A 20099-nucleotide genomic window follows, 5' to 3' on the forward strand; every position below is an offset into this window, starting at 1 on the left:
GTCAGTTCTGTTATTTGCAATATGTGGGGGGGAGGGATCCCCTACAGTATAGAAACCCATTTTGTTAATCAATTATCCTCTGGTTTATTTTCTAAATTCAAAGTGCATTTATTCAAGGATTTTTTAAGATATCCCAGACAGTTGGGACTCCAATGTGGGACTGCACACTCAGTATCCTGACACTGTGCCTCTACTAGATTTTCCTGCATTACAACTTCCTGCTGCTTCCAAATTTCTCAACTTGCTAAGTAAGAAAACAAGTCAGCTAAGCTAACGTAGCAAATGCAAGATCTCATGCCATATAGGAGTGGAAAGCATGTCAGGTTTTGACTGAAACAAGACTAAATCAGAGGCTGTTATTAACAGTAATAGGATTCTGGAAACAAACAAGCAAACAGACAACAATGCAATGATTCCATTAGATTTCCACCTAATTACCACTTTCTCTTGTAGCTAGATATAAATTGATACAATACCATCAAGCAGAAACTGATGTCAAGTACTCTTAAGAGCGGTTTCATGCCCATCCTATCATATTAGCTCCCTCCACTTTAAACAAGTAGGAGAATATAAGGAAAGGAAAGTCGATGGATTTTCAGTGGGAGGAAAAGTGCTTGTAGATTTGTTTCTCCACTTGCTATGGATGCTTCCCACACTGCAGCTTCTATTAACAGTCCAAGATAGAGGCTCATGCTGTTCCTGAACAAAATTTAGTGCACCAAGCTTACTGACCAGCAGGAAACTGAAGGCATTTTAAAAAACCACACAGCAGGAAGAGAGCTTGGATCCTCAATACCAGCAGGACAGATCATGGTTCTCGTAATAACCAGAACATTCAGCTCAAGAGTTATCCTACCCCTAAACTGGCAGAACCAGAAAGTCTAAGAGTGCCCATTTCAGCTTAGTCAATCCACACCAGTCTATCAGTTCTATCTAACCCAAATGATCAAGTTATAAATTGGTAGGATTTATGCCTATGAAAAGAAAAAAAACAAACAAACCACCCAGTAGGAAATTGTGTAAGTTGATTATTCCAAATACTGTATGCCCATATAAAAAAAAAAATTAAAAATCAGGGTAATGTACCGGAAAGACTTCCGTCTGCTCCAAAGCTTTCATAAAACAATTATAAGCAGGGCCTATAAAGCAGCCAGGACAAAGATATATTTTACATTTCTGGAGAACTACAGCTGTTTTCACTGGAAATGAAATGTACCTTTTTTTGCTTCCTTTGAAACAGGTAATTGTCTTGGTAATCTGAGAAGCGTAAGATTAAGATACAATAACAAGCTCCAGGGTAACAGTTAGCTATTAAAGTAGTGAACTCTTGTGTATGGAGCATGGTTTTGAGTAAGCAATACAAACACCCCTCAACTTTGCCACTAATCCAGCTTTCTGTATAATGCACAAACACATTTTATTGCTAGTCCATAAGCTCACTGCATTTTTTAAATATTTCAGTAGGTTGAAAGAACAGTGTGCCTATAAGCAAGATAGTTTCTGGTACTTTGGTCCTGAAATGTTAGGTTCAGCCACTGAAGATATAGGATTGATGTTAATTAAGTGCACTAGCTTGGCTATTCCCCATTTATGTCCAACAGGAAAGTCTCAAATGCTGGCTGCCAGATGCCCCCATATTTAAATACAGGGCTAGGTAATAAACCCAGCACTAAGAATCCAGTAAAAGCATCTTGATCTTTTTATAAAGTCACAGCTCCTGCAAAAGGGTGAAGTGTCAGTTTTACTCTCGTCATTTTGAGCAAAATGGTGAAGCCATGCAGTACATTTACCAAGACATAGTTTTAATGGCCCCAAAGGCCCCGCAGTCACGTAAACGATATTATTATAAACCTTTATGTTACTCTAGTTCAGGTTCGCTCACTGGGAAGGAAAAACGGTTCAATCTGAGCAAATAAGACAAACTATCAAAATAACTCGCTTGTAATACAGGGTTCAGATCAGATGCAATCACAGTATTTGAGTGATACCATAAAGGACTGCACAAACATCCTGTATTTGCAAGGGGGATAGAAAGATCAGCATTTTGGAACAGCAACGATGTTCCTCAGCCAGATTCCAATCCAATCCCGACCCCAGTACTTCTAAATTATTTTGCAGTTACTATTTGTATAGACTAATACTGAGCATCTAAAATCCCTTGGAGAATCCAACATATGGAAATAATCTGCTGGTAAGCAGCAACGCGTGAGAATTTTAAAATTAAGACCTCCTACACTGAAGAGGTCATTGGACACAAGCTTTCAGAGGTGGAGCAGGGGCAAGGGAACACTGCTTGATGAGTCTGTCCTGCAGATGATCATAGTGCCCTGGTAATGCCATGTGATTCACTTTGACAGCTCATCTCCAGCACTCACATTATTACTGGAACTAATATGGGCTGGAGCTGGAGAGAACGGAGCAAACATTTCAGCATATTTGCTGAAATACTTAAAACTGGGAATTTATATTCATGAACGCTGACATGCCCAGTTTCAGTGGCAAGATTTACTAAAGAACATTAAATAAATCTCTGAATCTTAGATTAATTTGTTATTAAAGAAGTTTGCCTCTTTTAATACTGGATGACAGGTGGCAGCCTGACAGCCCCAGAGCCTGAAGCCCTGAACAGGAATAAGTTGGGCAGCAGAAGAGTAAATGTTTTCGATCCGAGCTACTACTTACCTTCCAAGTCCCACTTCTGGGCACAAATCTACTTCTAACAGATGCACTGCTAAGAGGTGAAAAATTGCATGAACTTTTGCAGTTCGAGTCATACCTTTGTACCTAAAATTAAAAATATACCAGCTATGATGTGGACATCTACAAAATGTCTCTACTAGAAGGACTGAAGAAATTAAGGCAAGAATCTACAGTGCAAATATATGCCTGTTGAGCCTGGATAAAGTGATAGCATCAAGGAAAAATCTCATGAAACCTTAAAATCCAGCTTTATAGTACAACTGTTCTATGTTTCCTTCTATACAGATATGAATCCTGGACTCTGACAAATGCAAATGGAAAAAAGGCTGCAAAAAGTTTTAAACAAAGTGCGAAGGAAAATATTTGGTGCAGTACTAGAATATGGAGGAAGTGACAATCAAGAGCCTGTGGACCTTTACAGACACCTGATATCTTGGGCAAGATAAGAGGGCAGAGAATAAAATGGGCACAGCATATCACAAGAACCAGTGGGTGAAGGAACATACGATAGATTTTGAAAGCTGAGGTGGAAGGGATCAGACTTCAGGGTAGACCAACGCAATGATGGGAAGATTACCTATCCCTTCCAGATCAGTTTTTGTTAAGATGTGACAAATAAGACGAGGTTGTGCAGGATGAAAAGCTGTAGTTAAAGAGGTTATAGGCCACTGAGGAAAGGGGGACAGGGGGATGCAGAAGGGGAAACTGCTATTAGGAAATGCAGTCCTTTTAAGGAGGGTACATTTTACCTGCAACTCAAACCACCCCACTGCAGGGAGAGTTGTAAGGGTCACTGTATACACGTGACCGTTAACCCAACATACAGAGATCATGGACGGTAAATCCAGAAGAGACATTAAACATACCCAAGCCCTGTTATATTAGAATAAGCTACATTACAAACTGTTTCTATGATGTCTTGTAACGCTTTGCATACAAACAAACAACCACCACTCCAAGCATCTTTATTTTTTGTGCCACCTGGTAGTTCAGATAGTATCTGCTTTATTCTATTTACTAAGGTTTCTCCATTGCTTGGAAGAAAGCATCATGCGAACTACCGCTCTAATGATTCAGTTCCTTAACTCATCTGCAATCTAGTGCCTTCTACGTAGAAGGGGTGTAGGTTGTAGCCGTGTTGGTCCAAGGACAAAAGCAGACAAGGTTCTTCAGGTAAATCTGGTATCTTTTTTATTAGACCAACTCAAAATAGTTGGAAAAATTCTCCTTTGCAAGCTTTCTAGTACAAATACCCTTCATCGGGCTGAGGAAGGGTTGCAACTGCAGATGCTTCCTCAGCCTGACAGAGGTTATTTGTTCCCGAAAGCTTGCAAAGAAGAATTTTTCCAGCTATTTCAGTTGGTCTTATATAAAAGGTATCAGATTTACCCAAAGAGCCTTGTCTGCTCTTGTATTTGGAATTTAATAGTAAAACCCTATGTCAGTTGTGACCAGGAGAACCTCAGAACACACAGATATACTACCAGTAGCTAAACAAATACATTTTGATATTTCCAGGCTCTCATAGCATTTTTTAGCTGTGGTATTGTTTGGGGATTCAAACTTTGTAAAGAACAGCAAAACAGTCTAGGAGCTTATGTTCCCCCCGCCCCCCATCAGCCAACTCAGAAAAACCACTGTGATAAAAGTCATCGTGTTTACAAAACATTAACTATCCAAATATCTACTTGAAAGGAGTGATATTGGAGAGACTTGTCTATTTGTCAAACTAATCAGTCAATAAAAGGGTGCTGCCAACCAACGTGCATGTCACCTTGGGAAGGGATTTGCTTCTGTTGCATAAATTCTACAAAACCACAATTTTTGAGTCATGTTACATTCCAGTATGCAATCAGATCCCCGGAACACAACGGCAGCTACCAGATGTTAGCAGCAGCGTCTGGCCAGGGAATCTGTTTCAAATCCTAATACTTTTTGGAGAGTAATAAAGGTCTGAATCGTACCCTCCTCATCCATTTATCATCTTTCAGAGTCATTCTGTTTTTCCACCGCATCTCTTTTGTCCACAAGAATGGAAGAAACTCATGAACGACTGGTAAAGTAATTGCAATTCTGGGTTGGGAGGAAGACAGAAAACTGTATACAACTAAAAAGGATCTGAAACCTATATCTAGATATAAAAATCAAGAATACCTATTGTGGCAAGGCAGTATAATTCTGTATGCAATTCTTGGTTGGGCCAAACTTTGCAATATAGCATAGAATGCATTAAAAACAATTAGCATTGATTACTGAAAAGGGCGCTTACAAAATAAATGGTACCTTGCGGGGAAGTCGGGAGGATCAAGAGACAATGGTCACAGAAGAGACCTAAACCACGAGGAGACTACTGTAGTACAAGCTGTCAGGAAACACAACCAACCTTTGTGACACGGGTTTTCTTTCTATTTTCTATAGAGAATGCATGCAAGTGCTCCTGAATGGCCTCTTAGATAGGCCAAAACTAAAATAGCACATTATCTCAGCTGATCCATGCAACTAGAAAGCAACTTCTTACCACGACCATCAGAAAGAAAAATAAAGTCATTTAGGATGATTTTAAGGACAGGAAGTTTTCCCCTATCAACTAAGGATTATTTCTTGATATCAACTATTTATAATTCTCGACAGTTTGCTGATTAAAGGCAATCCTGATGCTTTGACTTCTAGTGTAACAAATAATGTTGTTTTCTTGTCCTTTGGGAATAACAGATTCTTGGCACCACCAAAGCATTCATTTTGAATCTGTGGGTTTGAAGTGGAGTTTTGTCAGGGAGCTTTTCACGTTAAGCCAGCACGTAGCCCAAGATCACTCCAGAGAGCAAAATGAAGCCTTGCTTTCCTGTTTCTACGGTCAGTAACTGTGGCCAAAATAAATCCTGGGGAAGTCAACAGCACTTCTGTCTCCAGAAGAGTTGGTCCCCCTAAGGAAATGTCATGTTAGTGGCCCTCCAAGAGTCAAACATCACTTCTTCTCTGCTTCCGTCCCCAGTAGGACATATCTTCTGTAATTTTCCTTCTAGTTGAGTGAAGTTCATTTTCTCACCATTTGAGAAGATCTGAATGATATCTCACCTAGTTCCAATATTTAGGACAGACAACGTTTCTGGGAGAAATACCAACCTATATTTTAGCTAGCACAGATTGTGATAGCCAAGTATTTCACAGCTAACAAGCTGCGAAATACCGACCACTGGCTAAAAGAATTGAACAATCCAAATACAACCATGTCCTGTAGAACAAGATTTTCTGAATCTGAAACACGGGGAATGGTTCTCAGCCAAAGTGTAAATGAAAGCGTATCTGGTATCCTCCATGTTACAGGGTCTTCATTTCAATCTTTTCAGTCTTATTACAGATAGATCCATCCGACCTGGGCAACATGCTTCCTTTGCTGCTGTGTACAATTGCCACTGACACTCTCAAACCAGGGACGCAAGAAGCTTGGTTTGAAAAGACCAAGTGGTGATGCACTAGGTTTTATTCTCTGGGAAAAACAACCTTCATGTGCCAGCCATGTCATAGCTTCGGCTGTTCATCTGTTCACATGGTTTCCTGATTTTATTTAAGCTCTGCTCTTGACAAACTAAAAGGGTGAAAACAGCAACGTATCCTATCCACCCATAGCTTAAAGTACCACTAAATACAAAAACAAAGACCACCTTAGAACTAATGGAAATTGTGACTAAGAAGCTCATTGACCATCTTTTGTTCCCCCAAAAAACCCACTTGCCTCTTCCCTCACTCCCTTTCTCAGAGTTATAATTGTAGGATGGGGAGCCAGGAACTCTAATCCCTGTCCCAGCATGAGAAACTTGTCCAAAACCACAACATTCACTCTGCCTTTTCATCTTTAACACACAGACAACACTTACCATGCCTCAAAAGAGGGGAGGGGAGCTGGGGCAACAAATGTTTGCAGGGGTCTCTAAAAAGTGAAAAGCAGCATAGAAGAACAATGTTATCCAGGATTTTGTAAAATTAAGTTTTGTTGTATTGTAACTGTGGCATCAATTTTGTTTCATAATCAGCATGCAGAGACTGTGAACATACTAACAGACAGCAAGGAATTAACTGATCTCTAGAGACTTGAATGGAATTCAGAGGGAAAAAAAATACGGCACACTTCACACACCCCCTCAAGGAACAACACAGGGCACTTAATATTTTGGAACTCAAGGACACAACATGAGTGAAGATGGTTATTAATTGCTAAGTTAATGTGAAGAAGTCAAATTTGAACCACACACTATTTGTTATACCCAAGCAGGAGAACAGCATGCCACTTAAATGACATCAGAGACTTAAAGTCAAGACTGCAGTATTTCAGAATATTTTTGCACAAAAGTCAGCCAGTCCCTGAGTAAAATATGTACAGCTATTTACTTCCTCTTCCTTCTCCAACCCTTATCCCTCCAGTAGTAACTGTGCTAAAACAATTTACAAGTGAAGTATGTATACATCTAGGAACCACCAGTTGAAGATACAAAAGTAAAAAGAACCAGAATATGAATACAACTGCAGAAGTGGCTATGCATCTCTATATAAAATGCTATGTACGCATGTAAGAAATGCAAAACTCCAGAAATCTTGGTTCACAGATGATATATCTTTTATTAGACCAACTAAGAAATCACAACAAAATTATCTTTTTCTGCAAGCTTTCAGGGATACACACCCTTCCTCAGGCTTAGGGAAAATTCAAGGTGGTAAAAAGTCCCCATACGTAGAAAGTAAACGTATGCTCGCTTATAATGGGAATGGCTGGTCCTATCTACTCTAAACCTTCCAAAATCACTGACTGCCACCTGAAGAAAATTATAGGTGGATTATTTCTCACTTGACCCTTTTGGGGGCTTCCAGTGACTATTTAAGGGAACAATGTTTTTGACACAGATATAGATAGATAGATATAGATATAGATAGATAGATATATATATATGCGCATGTACGTACGTACGTACGTATGTATGTGTGTGGCTTGCTCCAGAGCTGGTAATCAAAGAGGGCTGTATATCCTGGCACCAACAGGAAACACCCTGAAAATGGTTTCCAAATAAGTTCTACAATAAATTGGATGGCATTTGAAATGTCGCTCCACATTAAATATGAAATGTTAAATAAATTGGACTATGTCCTTTAAAAATAAAAACATTTTTTAACCTAAATATGTCGTACTAAGGTCACCGAAAATAAACAAACACTGCAATTACAAAAACAACAGCCAGGGTGAAGAACAGCTCCTTCTACCAGTTAAAATATATCAGCTAGCCTGTATAGGGGAGCCTCTATAGCAAATTTCAAGCTGATTTCAGCAGCTGGCAGACAGCATTTCCCGTACCTTCCTACCAAACTCGAGAAATCAGCTAAGTTTGTTTGCAGAAAATGAAGCCAATGCTACAGCAGCCAAAAACATACAGTGTAATTATTCCAAGTCTCTGCAGGAAATATTGGTGAAAGGACATTTCACAACTACTGGAAACAAAAAGTAAATTAAGACCATATCTGGCAAAAGCTACTTGGGTTTATTGGCTCTCCCAGTTTTAGACATCCAAGTCATAGGCAGACAGGCTATCACAAAGACTGTGCGTGAAGAGTCTTACGTTAAGAAGTATTTTTAGCACCCATGCTGAAGTTACACATTTCCATTGTTTAAAAAAAAAAACCATCCAGAATAACCACCCTGTAGCTGATTTAATAGAGCTGTTCAAGAAATAGCTCAGTGCTGCTTATAGGAACACCTAGCCCTAGGGAAAGCAGAAAGCAACTTTGAGAGGGTTATAAGGATTTGGCTGTGGTTTTAAAATGCACCAAACTAGTTGAGGGGAACACAGTGACCAAGAAAGTGACCTCGTTCTCCTGTCTTTATATATAATTACAAGAGGCCCAGGCCTTGAGTCACACATCCAAAACCCGTATAAAATCAGGCAGAAAACGCAGTCAACAGGAAAGCCACGCCAGCATGGTACAGGGCCCTTCATACAGTCATCAGAAAGAAGACTGCTTTGTGCATCTGGAACCAGCGCTGGGTTGGATTTTTCTTTTCCTCGTTGCAGCTACGCCAAAAAAAAAAAACAAACAAAAAAAAAAAAAAACTAGTTCAGCACATCTGCAGCCCACTCGTAGCCGCAGGAAAAGGGTAGCCTAGCTTTCAAATATTCTGGGTTTTCTGAGAAATAAGCCTCAGTGTATTGACTGCAACAAATGAAAGACACTGTAACAAGTTTCAACAGCTAGATGGAATTATTGACTGAAAAATCCCACAACTTTGCACACAAAGGAATGGACTGATCCAGCCTTAGGAAAGGATGATGGGAGCTGAGCAGTTTACAGAACAGAGCTTTTTATTCTGGGCACACACAAATTGCTACCATTGTGGGTTTGGTTATATTTCAGTGCAGGTTAAAAGGGCCAAACCAGATTATTTAGGGCCTAAAACATGCCTCTTCAAAGGATGAATTCCATGCAGCATCACCATAAATAGGTTTTAAAATCCAGGATAGCTTTGTCCCTTTACGAAAAGCTCAGCGCCCAGCTGGCAGATTGACACTGTGGCAGGAACAGAGATTAGCAGAAAGAATTGGGGATTTTTTGAGAGTATGTGAAAAATACTTACACTTAAATGCAAATCAAAAAATAATGCAATAATTTTCCTTTCCTCTGCATGAAGTGCTTTTAGGACTTCTTATGCCTCTTTCATTTGTAGAAGTCAAGGGACTTCACCACGGTCACGTAAAGGAGGGAGGGAGCGAGTAGAAATTAGTACCAGTACTAGTAAGAAGTTGTGCACACAATTTTTTTTATTCGTATCAGTAGTTTAAACTTCAATATGCTTTGGCTTTTCCTCTAAGAGGCAGACTGCTGATTTTTTACTCGCAGGGGTCTAGGGTTTGGAACATATTTTTTCCCATGAAACTGCTGATTCAGAAGAACTACTAGCCAGGGTTCCCTTTGATCTGTTCATTACAGCATCAATCACTGGGTGCCCTGAAAATATCTCCTGTGCAAAGAGCTAAATGATCCTGTTAAACCTCTGACCCCATCAATACTATTTCCCCCCATATTAATAAACCATTCTTAAAATCTGCTTCAGTTAACAAATTTTACCAGGCAAGTTAATTCTTCTGTGTTTTTTAAAGAGATGTCTTGAATATTTAACTCTCACATGCGCACACCTTTTTTTTCAACCACTATGCCCTATTTACAATACAAACAACATCTGTATTAATGCAAGGCTCATGTCAAATGAATTTTCTGAACCAAATTTCACTGTTTGAATGATGCCTCACATTTAACGCTGGCTCTTCCTTCTGTTGTGCACAGAAGCAATGCATATTAAAGACCTTATTGGAAACTAGTCTGTGCTGGCACAAGGCGGCTATCTGAACCTTGCATGTTTACAATGTATTGGTTCCAGCTGCATCTGGAGCCATGTTTGTTTCTCACTGTTTATAATACTTTTGTAGTTTGGATTCACATCTGTGAAATTATTTAAAATGGGGAGCCAAAGTTATTCAGTTGGTAGCACCCCAAGAGATTTAAGAAGTGAAATGGGATGGAGACTCTGCCCATACACCCAAATGGTGCTTTCAGCTATATTTCAATGCAAATCTGGTAACTCCACCAAGGACACCATCAGATTAAAAATGAACTAACCCCATTACAAACAATGATGCAAGCCACCAGCTAGGCCCAGTGTGTGGGCCCCCTAAAGTCAATATATCATGGAAGTTTCCAGGATGATAAGAAGCCAGACCATGGGGGGCTGAATATTTATTTGGAGAAAACTAATCCAGAAAAAGAGTACTGGATTTCATCAAGATTTTAGGGTGGAATCAGGCTTATTTTGAAACCCTCATTCATAAAACTAGAATCCACCCTACAGAGAAGTGACTAACTTCCCTTCACAAGACTTTGACAACTTAGAGTCTCGTCCAAGCAGTTGACCCCCTGTCCATGCTGCCACTGGGATGTTGCCAAGTTTTGAGTCTCAGTAAATACCAGTCACATGGCTGTGAATTACAAAGGGGTGGAAGTGCCGAAACAAAAGACCCAAGAAATGCATCATCTGTGATTCACTTTCACACAGAAACAATGCAACTAGACTCAGTTGTGTCATTAAGAAGTAGGACACATCATTAATGGGCACAGAGCACCATTCTCTCCATCTTTTCCTAATGTTCTTGTTGTTGAAGTTGATCCAGGGGCAGAACTGATGTAATGTTTTGTATCTGGATCAACTACTCAATGAACACTCACACACGAGACAGAGAGGATGAAAGATTCCCACACATTTCCGATGTCGTAGAAAAATGTGAGAATAGCTTCATCCAAAAAGAACGATTTGCAACTAGATGTCATCAATCCAATTACAATGAAAACATTCACTTTCCAACTGCAGCATCTTGCTACAATGTAAGACGTAGGGACAGCACGTTTGCTCCGTCAACACAGCAATCCAGCAGTCATGCACATGAATTTGTGGATGGGGGGTGGGGGGAGAGGAGGAATCTTGTAAGACATGGAAGATGCCATAACATCAAGTGAGATCCTAGTTTTGAACGGCAGTCTAGAAGGCAGCCAAAGAATTACTATTCTGTTAACAATATGGGAGCAAACACCATCGTGTTACTGCCCATATCTAGAAATGGCGTATTTACTCATATCCAGATCAGCAGCACCTACCTAAGACAAGACAGCTTCACAACATAGCACCTTGTACAATCTCCTGTCAGCATGAGGATTAGGTAAAGAGAGTTTTTCCTTCCCCCAAGTCAAAAAAAAACCCCAAAACATTTAAAGGCAGGAGAAAAAAACAAAGAACAGGATGAGACTAATAGACGGAAGACACTCAAGACTAAACAAACAGGATGTGAGCGGGGACCTGGAGTGAGACAGGGGAAGGTCTATCAATAAAGCATTTATTTGAGAGGAAAGGTAGTCTGAGTGATAAACTTAGCCCTGGGATATACTGGTGCTTTGCCCTGTTTACTGAGCTAAATCCCTGCTGAAGCATGTTGATCTGTTTATTATTACTGCAAACCCAGGCTAGATAATCTTTTACTGCAGAATGGAGGCAGGACTGGGAAAATGCGTCAGTAGGATCCCAAGCTAGAAAACGCCTTCAGTTAACAGACCACATAATAGCACACAGCTCACTTTCAGATTTCAACCCAATAGGTAAAAAAAAAAAAAAAAAAAAAACCCCAAAAAAACAAAAAACCAACAAACAAAAAAACCCGCTCTGGCTCTCAACCTTTTTAGCCCAGATGCACCCCTCAAAAAAAAAAAAAGTCAGCTCTTAGGTTTTCACTCATTTTTGACAACAGAAAAAAATAAAGCACTACTTCTGCTGCAAAGAACTCAGAAGGACTACAACAGAGCAGAATGCTTTTCAGACTATGGACTCCTATTTGAAATCTTTCTGGGTTTATCCTATGAATCTTGTTTGTACAACTATCCATGCTAATGCTGAATCATATCCAGCAACACCCTTGAAAGGATCTGAAGGCCCCCCAGGGTGCCATGGCCCCCTGGTTGAGAATCACTGGTATAAAGCATGTGTTTTCTTGTGTTAGAAGAGTAACCAACCTCAATTCAGGCTATCAAAAACATAAAGGGCAATCTTATTAGTTCAGAAAAGCAACACGAACACCAAAAAAAAGATTTTTGAAAGCAGAGAAGACAGCACAAGGCTCAGAAAAAGAAAAAGCAGGGAGCCAGCAAATAGCCCTGGCAATGCAGCCACAAAACTTTAACCACAAAAGCAGCTGTTGAGTTGTTCATCGGTCCAATTCTTTCTTTAGCTACAGAGAGCCCAGCACTTGAGCTGCATTACCAAACAGCAATTTAAACCTCTGATTACACGTAATGAAGAGCTAGCAATATCTTGTCCTTAAGTTTGTTTTCACTTCAGTCCTAAATTGCACACTTCTTCAGAGACCACTGGCATTTAAGATTTGTAAAGCCTGCTTGGTTTTGCTTAATCAAGGGCTTATGAATTTTGCTGCTTTGTCTTCATAAAAATCTAAACTTTCTTTTTGCACCTCACAAAGTCAAAAGGGGTCTGCCCTTGGATACAGCGATTCTTTTGTAATGCATACAGACCAGGCCAGATTTCCCTGACTTATCTAAACTAGGACATGAGGGAATACCCACCCCGCAAATCCATGGGGTAAATCACAAAGCAGACATCTCCTGGAGATGGATACCTCTCATTACCAGGAAGAAGAGAAGCAACACATCAGTGTGGGGGCCAGGTACAACTCAGAATCCCTTCCACAGCTCAAGGCCTCAGCCTCATCTCTCCCCGCTCATCCAGGTATCCAAGGCAGAGGAGGGAAGGGAGCCCAGATCATCCAGCTACTATTGCAGCTAAGAGAACAGGAGGAGCTGCAGCCAGATGGAACCCCAGGGACCTTGCAGATGCATGCAGCCCTGTACCGAGGTAGAGCAAGAACTTCAGACACCACCTCCACAATCCCAGACCACAACCACCCTGCCTTTACAGCTGATACTTGCAGGGTAATTATCTTGGCCACAGGACAGCAGCCAAGTGGGAGAACCCTGAAGCACCTATAACCCTCAGTCACAAGAAAAACAAGCTTCCCAGGAAAAGGAAAGGGCCCATTATCTGAACTCTCAGATAAGAGGGATTCGTGGATACATAGAAAGGGCAGAAGCTCCTACAAGGGTTTAAGGAGGCAGAAGGAAACAAGAGCCTCAGGTGACTTTCTCCAGGGGCCATGCTTTGAAGCAGCACTGCAGAGTTTCAAGTTCAATGGGAAGTTTATAGTTTTGTTTGAAGACAAGATTATTTTCTCCCTTCAACAGAGAAATATTCTCTCCTGCTGCTAAAGGATGTTAGCAATGAAGGAATTCCAGCTAATTTCAGAAGCAAAAGCATTTACAACAGAATTTTCCAGGAAGTCAGGTCCTCTGACTTCACAAGTTCAGGATGCAAGCATTACCAATTGGGACAAGTCAAGAATATTTTTACGGTAGACTCACAACTGCCCCTTAAAAAAAAAAAATGGAACTTAATAAAAATGTGCTTAAGATCAACCCTGAAACAATGTCTGAATTAAAAAGACAGCAGAAATACCAAAATATTGGAATTAGAAGATAGAAGGAAATATAATGTGTATTTTATTACTCACATTGTAACTTACTGAAAGACAGTCAGAAAAAAAAAAAACCAGTACTCTAATGAAGTTATTTATTGTATGCACACATTCTTCCAGGGCTGATCTTAAGCACATTTTTATTAAGTTCCATTTAAAAAAATGGATCTGGTTACTTTTGATGTGCTTTGCTTTGACAATGATAATCTTAGCTCTTTGCAGCTGCAGCAAATTTGCAATCATCTTTTTCCTTCAACTGGGCTTTATTAATCTAGTGTGGCACCATTCTGAAGGGAAAAAAAAAGTTACTTCCAGCTCATCTCTTATTAAAAATGAAGTCCCTGCTGAAGTGGACCCCAACATTTGGTAGACTAAATAAATGGATTTGTATATTGTGGTTCTTAAACTGCTCTTAACTGGTCCAGAGAAGTGTTCAAAATTGAAGCTCTGGACAGGCTGATCAGCAAGGTTCTTGTTGAGGTCCCTTTTTTTTTATTTTATTTTATTTTTTTTTTAACGGTTCAGAGAGAATATGGAATGACTGCAGAAGGTTTTCACCACGTCAGCAGACTTATGTTGGCTACACACAGCAATATTTTGACAGTCACAATACACAGCAATGCAACTAGATCTTAAAGTGATATCAGCACCTGGACCTAAAAGCCAAAAGCGAGAACCCATGCCACGGGCAAAAGACAAAAAAGCAGCAAGTTCCTTAATCAGAGTAGTTATTTGTACCATGAATACTATGTTAGAAGAATTCTGGGCAATGCATTATTAATACTGTTCAGAAGCCAGGAGTGCCACCCTCAAATATTTAGCTTCGTAATAACCTGACTATTTGAAGAGATAAGAGATTACATGGGTGGCTTTCCTAGAACCCAGGAAAATAGATATAATTATTTAAGTGTGCTGTTAGAACAGAAATGTATTCTCTCTGAATCCAACTGACCCCAGTTATATTAGATCAACTGCTGAAAGCCTAAGGGAGGACCCCCGAAGTATTACCTTGCTAGTCAGGCAAGCACATAACACAATATTAAGGATAGACTAAACCCCGTTATGTGTACAAGTGTTGGACTGCTCTATGACCGCATCATTGCTTTATACCACTACCCATTATTTCACTTTATGACATCTGTAATTAAAAAAGCCTGAACACCTCCTCAGGTATATGGCACAGAGATATCACTGATATTAAACCTACTGATCCTACTTTCAGTGGAAATATGGTTACAAACGTGCGCTATTTGAGTGAGGCTGACAGAAACATTAAGAAGCAAGTATATACAGGAAGTCTATTTTATTTCGTTATTTGAGAACCGACTGGTTTCCCTATAAAGGGTCACTCTTCTTATTGCTTAACTCCTCCATCTGAAGTCATAGTTCAGTTTTATGTCACAGTTATTGCAAAAGCAACTATCGGGGAGTTCACAAATCCAGGTGAAAAAAAAGTAGTAGAAAAAAAAAAAATGTTTCAATAGTTGTGTGCTCCCTTTGTACTAAAACAGCAGAGCCAGAAAAAGAGAATGACAGTAGTTCTACCCAGATCATCTCTTAATTAACAGATAGCCCTTGACATTTTTGCCGATTTCTGCTTCAGACTTTACTCCTGTTTTGATTTAAAAAAAAAAAAAAAAAACACAATACAAACATTCTGTTGACTATAAAATATAAACTGAAGGATGGAATACCTGGTATTTATCTATCACAGTAAGATGCCATAACTGTAAAAAAAAAAAAAAAAAAAAAAAAAACACCAACTGAATTTTGTGAGATGGAAGAAAAGGCAAATGTAGCAATTTAGAGTGCCAGCTCTGTCGTGCCAAAGTTTTCCTTAAGGCAGCAGAACTGTAAAACCTCATGTAAAAAAGAATCATCATTGATGGCCATCACATTTTGTGAACTACCTTTACCTCTCTTTCTTCCCAAGACATCTCTTGATCTGGCCACTGTGCTTTTCAGCTTTTGAGTACATCATGGCTTCCATATTTATTCTGAAGAAAGCTTCATTGCTACATTTTTTTTAAAAAAATACCATTAAACATCATATATGTAACTACATGCTTACAAGGATTTCACGGAGACAAAGAGCTAGTTTCAGGATGCAGTTGTGTTAATCAAGATCCCACCCCCATCCAATCTCAGTTTACTACAGATAATCAATAGGGGCTTATCTGTTTGTCACCAAGATTCAGAAGTCTTATAGGAATTGGTTCCTCAGCGCAGAAACTTTATGGCCACTGTAAAATTAAATAAAGTAGTATTTGCATACCTTTGTGTGCAATTAAAACAATGATTTAGCAGTATTTGTTCTACCCACCAGTAGGGTCTGCAACTTAAGGAATGCAACTGCCTGTCAGGTATAGCGGTACCAGAATGCTTATCAACCAGAAATGCACTTTAAGGCAGTGCATATTTAGCCTTAGCAACTCTTTTTTGGAATTGTTCCTGTCTGAATTTTTAATCTTATTTGTTTTGTTGTAGAGGAAGATTCCCAAAGCTTTGCAACCTTGTGATGCCTTCACAATCTCTCCTTGAAAAGTTCCAGAAATACAGAAGCCCATGAAGTAGCTGCATGTTATCACCATAAATCCCCTCCCTGTGTACTATCACCTACCTAAGCTGTAGTCTGTGGACTAGACTTAAAAAAAACAAAAAAAAACAAAACAAAAACAATAAATAAACAGGTTAGCCACATCACAACAGATATCCTAGTCAACTGAATAGCTGCATGGTAATTATACTTTGAAGATTAATTGATAAATAAAGCTGCCATATTTTACTTTTGAATCTGAGAAGTTATATTTAGCACTACTTCCCAAGTCACAAAGAGATAATTAGCCATGTTAGTCTTTAAGATGCCACCCTGCCCTGCCTTCAAGAGGAAAAGAGGCTGAGTTTGTGCCCAGCACGATCAAGATCTCTCTACTTTAACCATGGGTCTAGTGTGCATCCCAAATTAAAAATACATTCAATCCTACTTTCAGAACCATTTCCTATTCTGCACATCAGGTGGCACCTTACTGGCCAGCCAGATAAGGCTAGTTTAGATCAGACTCTCTCTACTCTCCTGCTCTAAATACACACTTCTTGACCCAGGAGGAAAACAAGCGTCTAAGATCATGCAATACACATCTAGCAGCCATGGTCATTTCAATGCCTCTAAGCATAAATATTAGTTCTTTCCCTTTCAGGAAGCTGCCATTTGCTAAAATAATGTAGCAGATTTTTGTATGGGTTCTCTGTCTCAGCATCATGAGAAGAGGACAGAATTTTGCCTTTTGAGAGGTTACAAAGAGGAAAGACTGCATACGCACAGTGCACACAAGTTCATAGTGAGTGCCCAGTCATCATCTTCTATGTTGGCGGACTCGAGGCCGAAAACGCACAAAGTCGTGTGCAAAGAATTAAGCCTTGTGCCTACCTTAGTACTGTACCCAAAGCAAAAAGTGCAAAGCCCACATTCTTTCCCCAGAAACCCCTCTGCAGGGGCAATACAATTGGTAAAGGGGCATTCACCAGATTGCGTATAAACCCCAAGCCTGGTTTTAAAAAAACCTAAGTCTATTAAAAACATTAAAGGGAAGTAAACAAACATTAAAAGGGGAAACACTTAAATGAATTTCAATATATTAAAAACCATTATAGGGCAGTCTGGGAAGTAAACAATTCCTGCAGAAACAAAACGCGAAGGCTGAAATACTGTGCACAAGAACAAAACAATTGACATCTGATCTGAACTGCAATAAAACTATAACTTATTTCCTAAAGTACACAAAGCATACTTGACAAATCTTCTCCAAGGAGCACGTCACACAGTCTAAATATGACCAGTGAAGGTCATAAACAGACATAAAGAGGGAGGAAGCACCACCTTTACTAAATAACAGATACAAAGACCATGAAAGAAACATGGCAAATGTAATGTTAACCTCCATTTTTGGTTTTCAGTCCAAGTATAGCTTTTTAAGCTCGTCTTTCTGCAGCAGGGTGAGGGCATCCAGTGGGAGGCAGGGTGTTAACTCTAACAGCAGACACTCTTAGTGATGGTTGTACAATGAGTTGCACTTGATTCAATTTAGAAACCAAGAAATTCAAGCGGTCCAAGCCTCTACTAGCTATTCATTGACGCCAACTTAAAGGTGTTTGTGACACAGTAAAACTCCACAGGTAGAACAAGCTGCACACCAAACCAATCACTAAAAGCAGTCCAAGACCACCTCTAAACCACTTCTTCCGGAAGAAAGATCATAATCCATCAAGAAGAGGAAGTAGCCCTAGATACAGATGGCATAACCCACATCCTAGGCGTAGCTTTCTTAGATGAAACATCACTGAACATTAAGTTCTTCCCCTGTGTCTGCTCCATCTCCTTGGTATCAAGCATGCAAACAAAACAACCCAACAACGTGACGCTGTCTACTGTAGCGCACACAGACACAGGACAGATGCCCCTCAAATGTTGAGGTCTACCCTGGCCACCAAACTAAGCTGCAAATTTTCTATATCTTAGTGGTAGGAAGACATTATATAACCAGGCAATAGTTTCTTAGTAGACAAGGAGCCACAAGCATACCAGGTCAAACTGGTTGGTAGCTGAGGACAACAGATGGGGACTGGAAAACTCGCTTCCAGATGTGGGGGCTTACAGAAACATCACCTTCTCCAAACCGGAGAGACTTTCAAGCAGTTTTTACCATGAAATTTCATGCTGAGTCCCCCAACCCCCATTCCTGACTATGCTACTGAAAGCCATCTGAACCTTAGATGGGGGATTTCCTGAAGCGGTTTCTGTTCTCAAACAGACTTTTTTCATGGGTGCTAGGCCAAGATGCAAGGAAAGTCCTGTTTTAATGTTGCAGCTATTAAGTTTCACTGTTTTGCCAATCTGAGCTGTTCAAAGCTAGATGGAAATGAAGTGACATTTATGCAGGCCTTTTTTTCATACAATCCTGTATCTGACCCTGTTCTATAAAAGAATTGCACCCATATATTTAGATACACAGATAAATCCAGACAGTGAGAGATGACAAATTGGTCCCAACCCTAGAGTAACCCCTGAAGATATTAGTAACCGCATCTCTCATGCCTCCCAATTTAGCTAGTCCGATACAGCCCCTCTGCGAAAACTTTTTCAGACCAACCAATTTGCAAGGACATCACCAGCCGTGCAACAGACGAGGAGCTCGGAAAGGACACAGTGCAGCGCTGCTGTGCCGGACAAAAGCAATCAGGCCACGCGGTAGGCCACATGGCCAAGTCATTCTGGATCGCACAAAAGGCAGGTCTGAATGCGTTCGCTGAGCAAGTCACAGTGATACCCCCTCTCAACCACAATCTAACAGCGGGTGATGAGCCCAGGACAGCTAACTCTTCAGGCACTGCAGAAGAAGCCCTGCAGAATCCCGGCTGACCTCTTTTGCTGCCTTCCCACCCCCACTGCAAACCCGATACCTCTGGAGAGTGTGCACGCATCAGGCAATCAGGTCCATGCAGACAAACTCAGCTGCCACTAAAGGCTTCCCCCGCCCCATCAGAGCCAAACCACTGCTTCCCCCCACACTCCTGCAAGCTGCGGGCTCTGAACACGGCCGAGGCTTTGTCTGGAGGCCAAGCTTCCCCTGCAGTGCTTGCCGCCCCGAGATTGCAGCGCTGAGCTCATGCTCAGATGGGCTAGCAAACAAACCGGGTGAGGGGCAGGTATAAAAATTACTTGGGGGGGGGGGGGGCACCGTTTCCTTCCTCCACCATTTCAACCCATTTCTAGCCTAACGGCTCCTCCGATGCAGGGCCGAGCTGGGCCTTGCCGGGCTGGGGTGGATGCCAGGCAAGCGCTCCTGGCCTGGCGTGCGCCAGCCGGGTACCTGACTGGGACCGAGCATCCCCGGGGCTGCTTCCCTTACCCTGCTTCACCCCAGAGCAACACCCCCCACCCCCGGGCTCCCATGTTGCCATTTATCCGGAGAAATATATCGGAAAAAATCCTCCCCCACACCCCCAAGGGGGGGGGGGTGTCCATTTTCCATGCCCACCCCCCACAGCTTTTTTTTAGCACTCACCTCCTCTTGTACTCGTCCCGCTCGCGCTTGACTTTGGCCAGCACGTTGTAGAGGGCGCGGATCTCGGGCGTGATGGTGTCGATCTGCACCCCCACGCCGTCCGGGTGCACCCAGGACACGCCGGGCCCCTGCAGCGTCTCCAGGCCGCCGCCGCCCGTGCGCCGTACCTGCGTGTAGCTCCAGATGGTGCCGGGCAGGCGGCTGTAGGGCGGCT

The 20099-nt window shown here is 41.1% G+C and overlaps 1 protein-coding gene across 1 annotated transcript in view; it reads right to left on the bottom strand.

Moving 5' to 3' along the window:
* The window catches only part of IFFO2 (intermediate filament family orphan 2), a 58067-nt gene that overhangs the window by 36897 nt on the left and 1071 nt on the right, over positions 1 to 20099 (bottom strand). The window contains exon 2 of the mRNA XM_019541726.1: positions 19886 to 20097. Coding sequence (XP_019397271.1) covers positions 19886 to 20097 — 212 coding nt within the window. The remainder of the gene's footprint in view (positions 1 to 19885; positions 20098 to 20099) is intronic.

Source organism: Crocodylus porosus, unplaced genomic scaffold (assembly GCF_001723895.1).
Source record: "Crocodylus porosus isolate Cpor-Errol unplaced genomic scaffold, CroPor_comp1, whole genome shotgun sequence".
NCBI classification, from domain to species: domain Eukaryota; kingdom Metazoa; phylum Chordata; order Crocodylia; family Crocodylidae; genus Crocodylus; species Crocodylus porosus.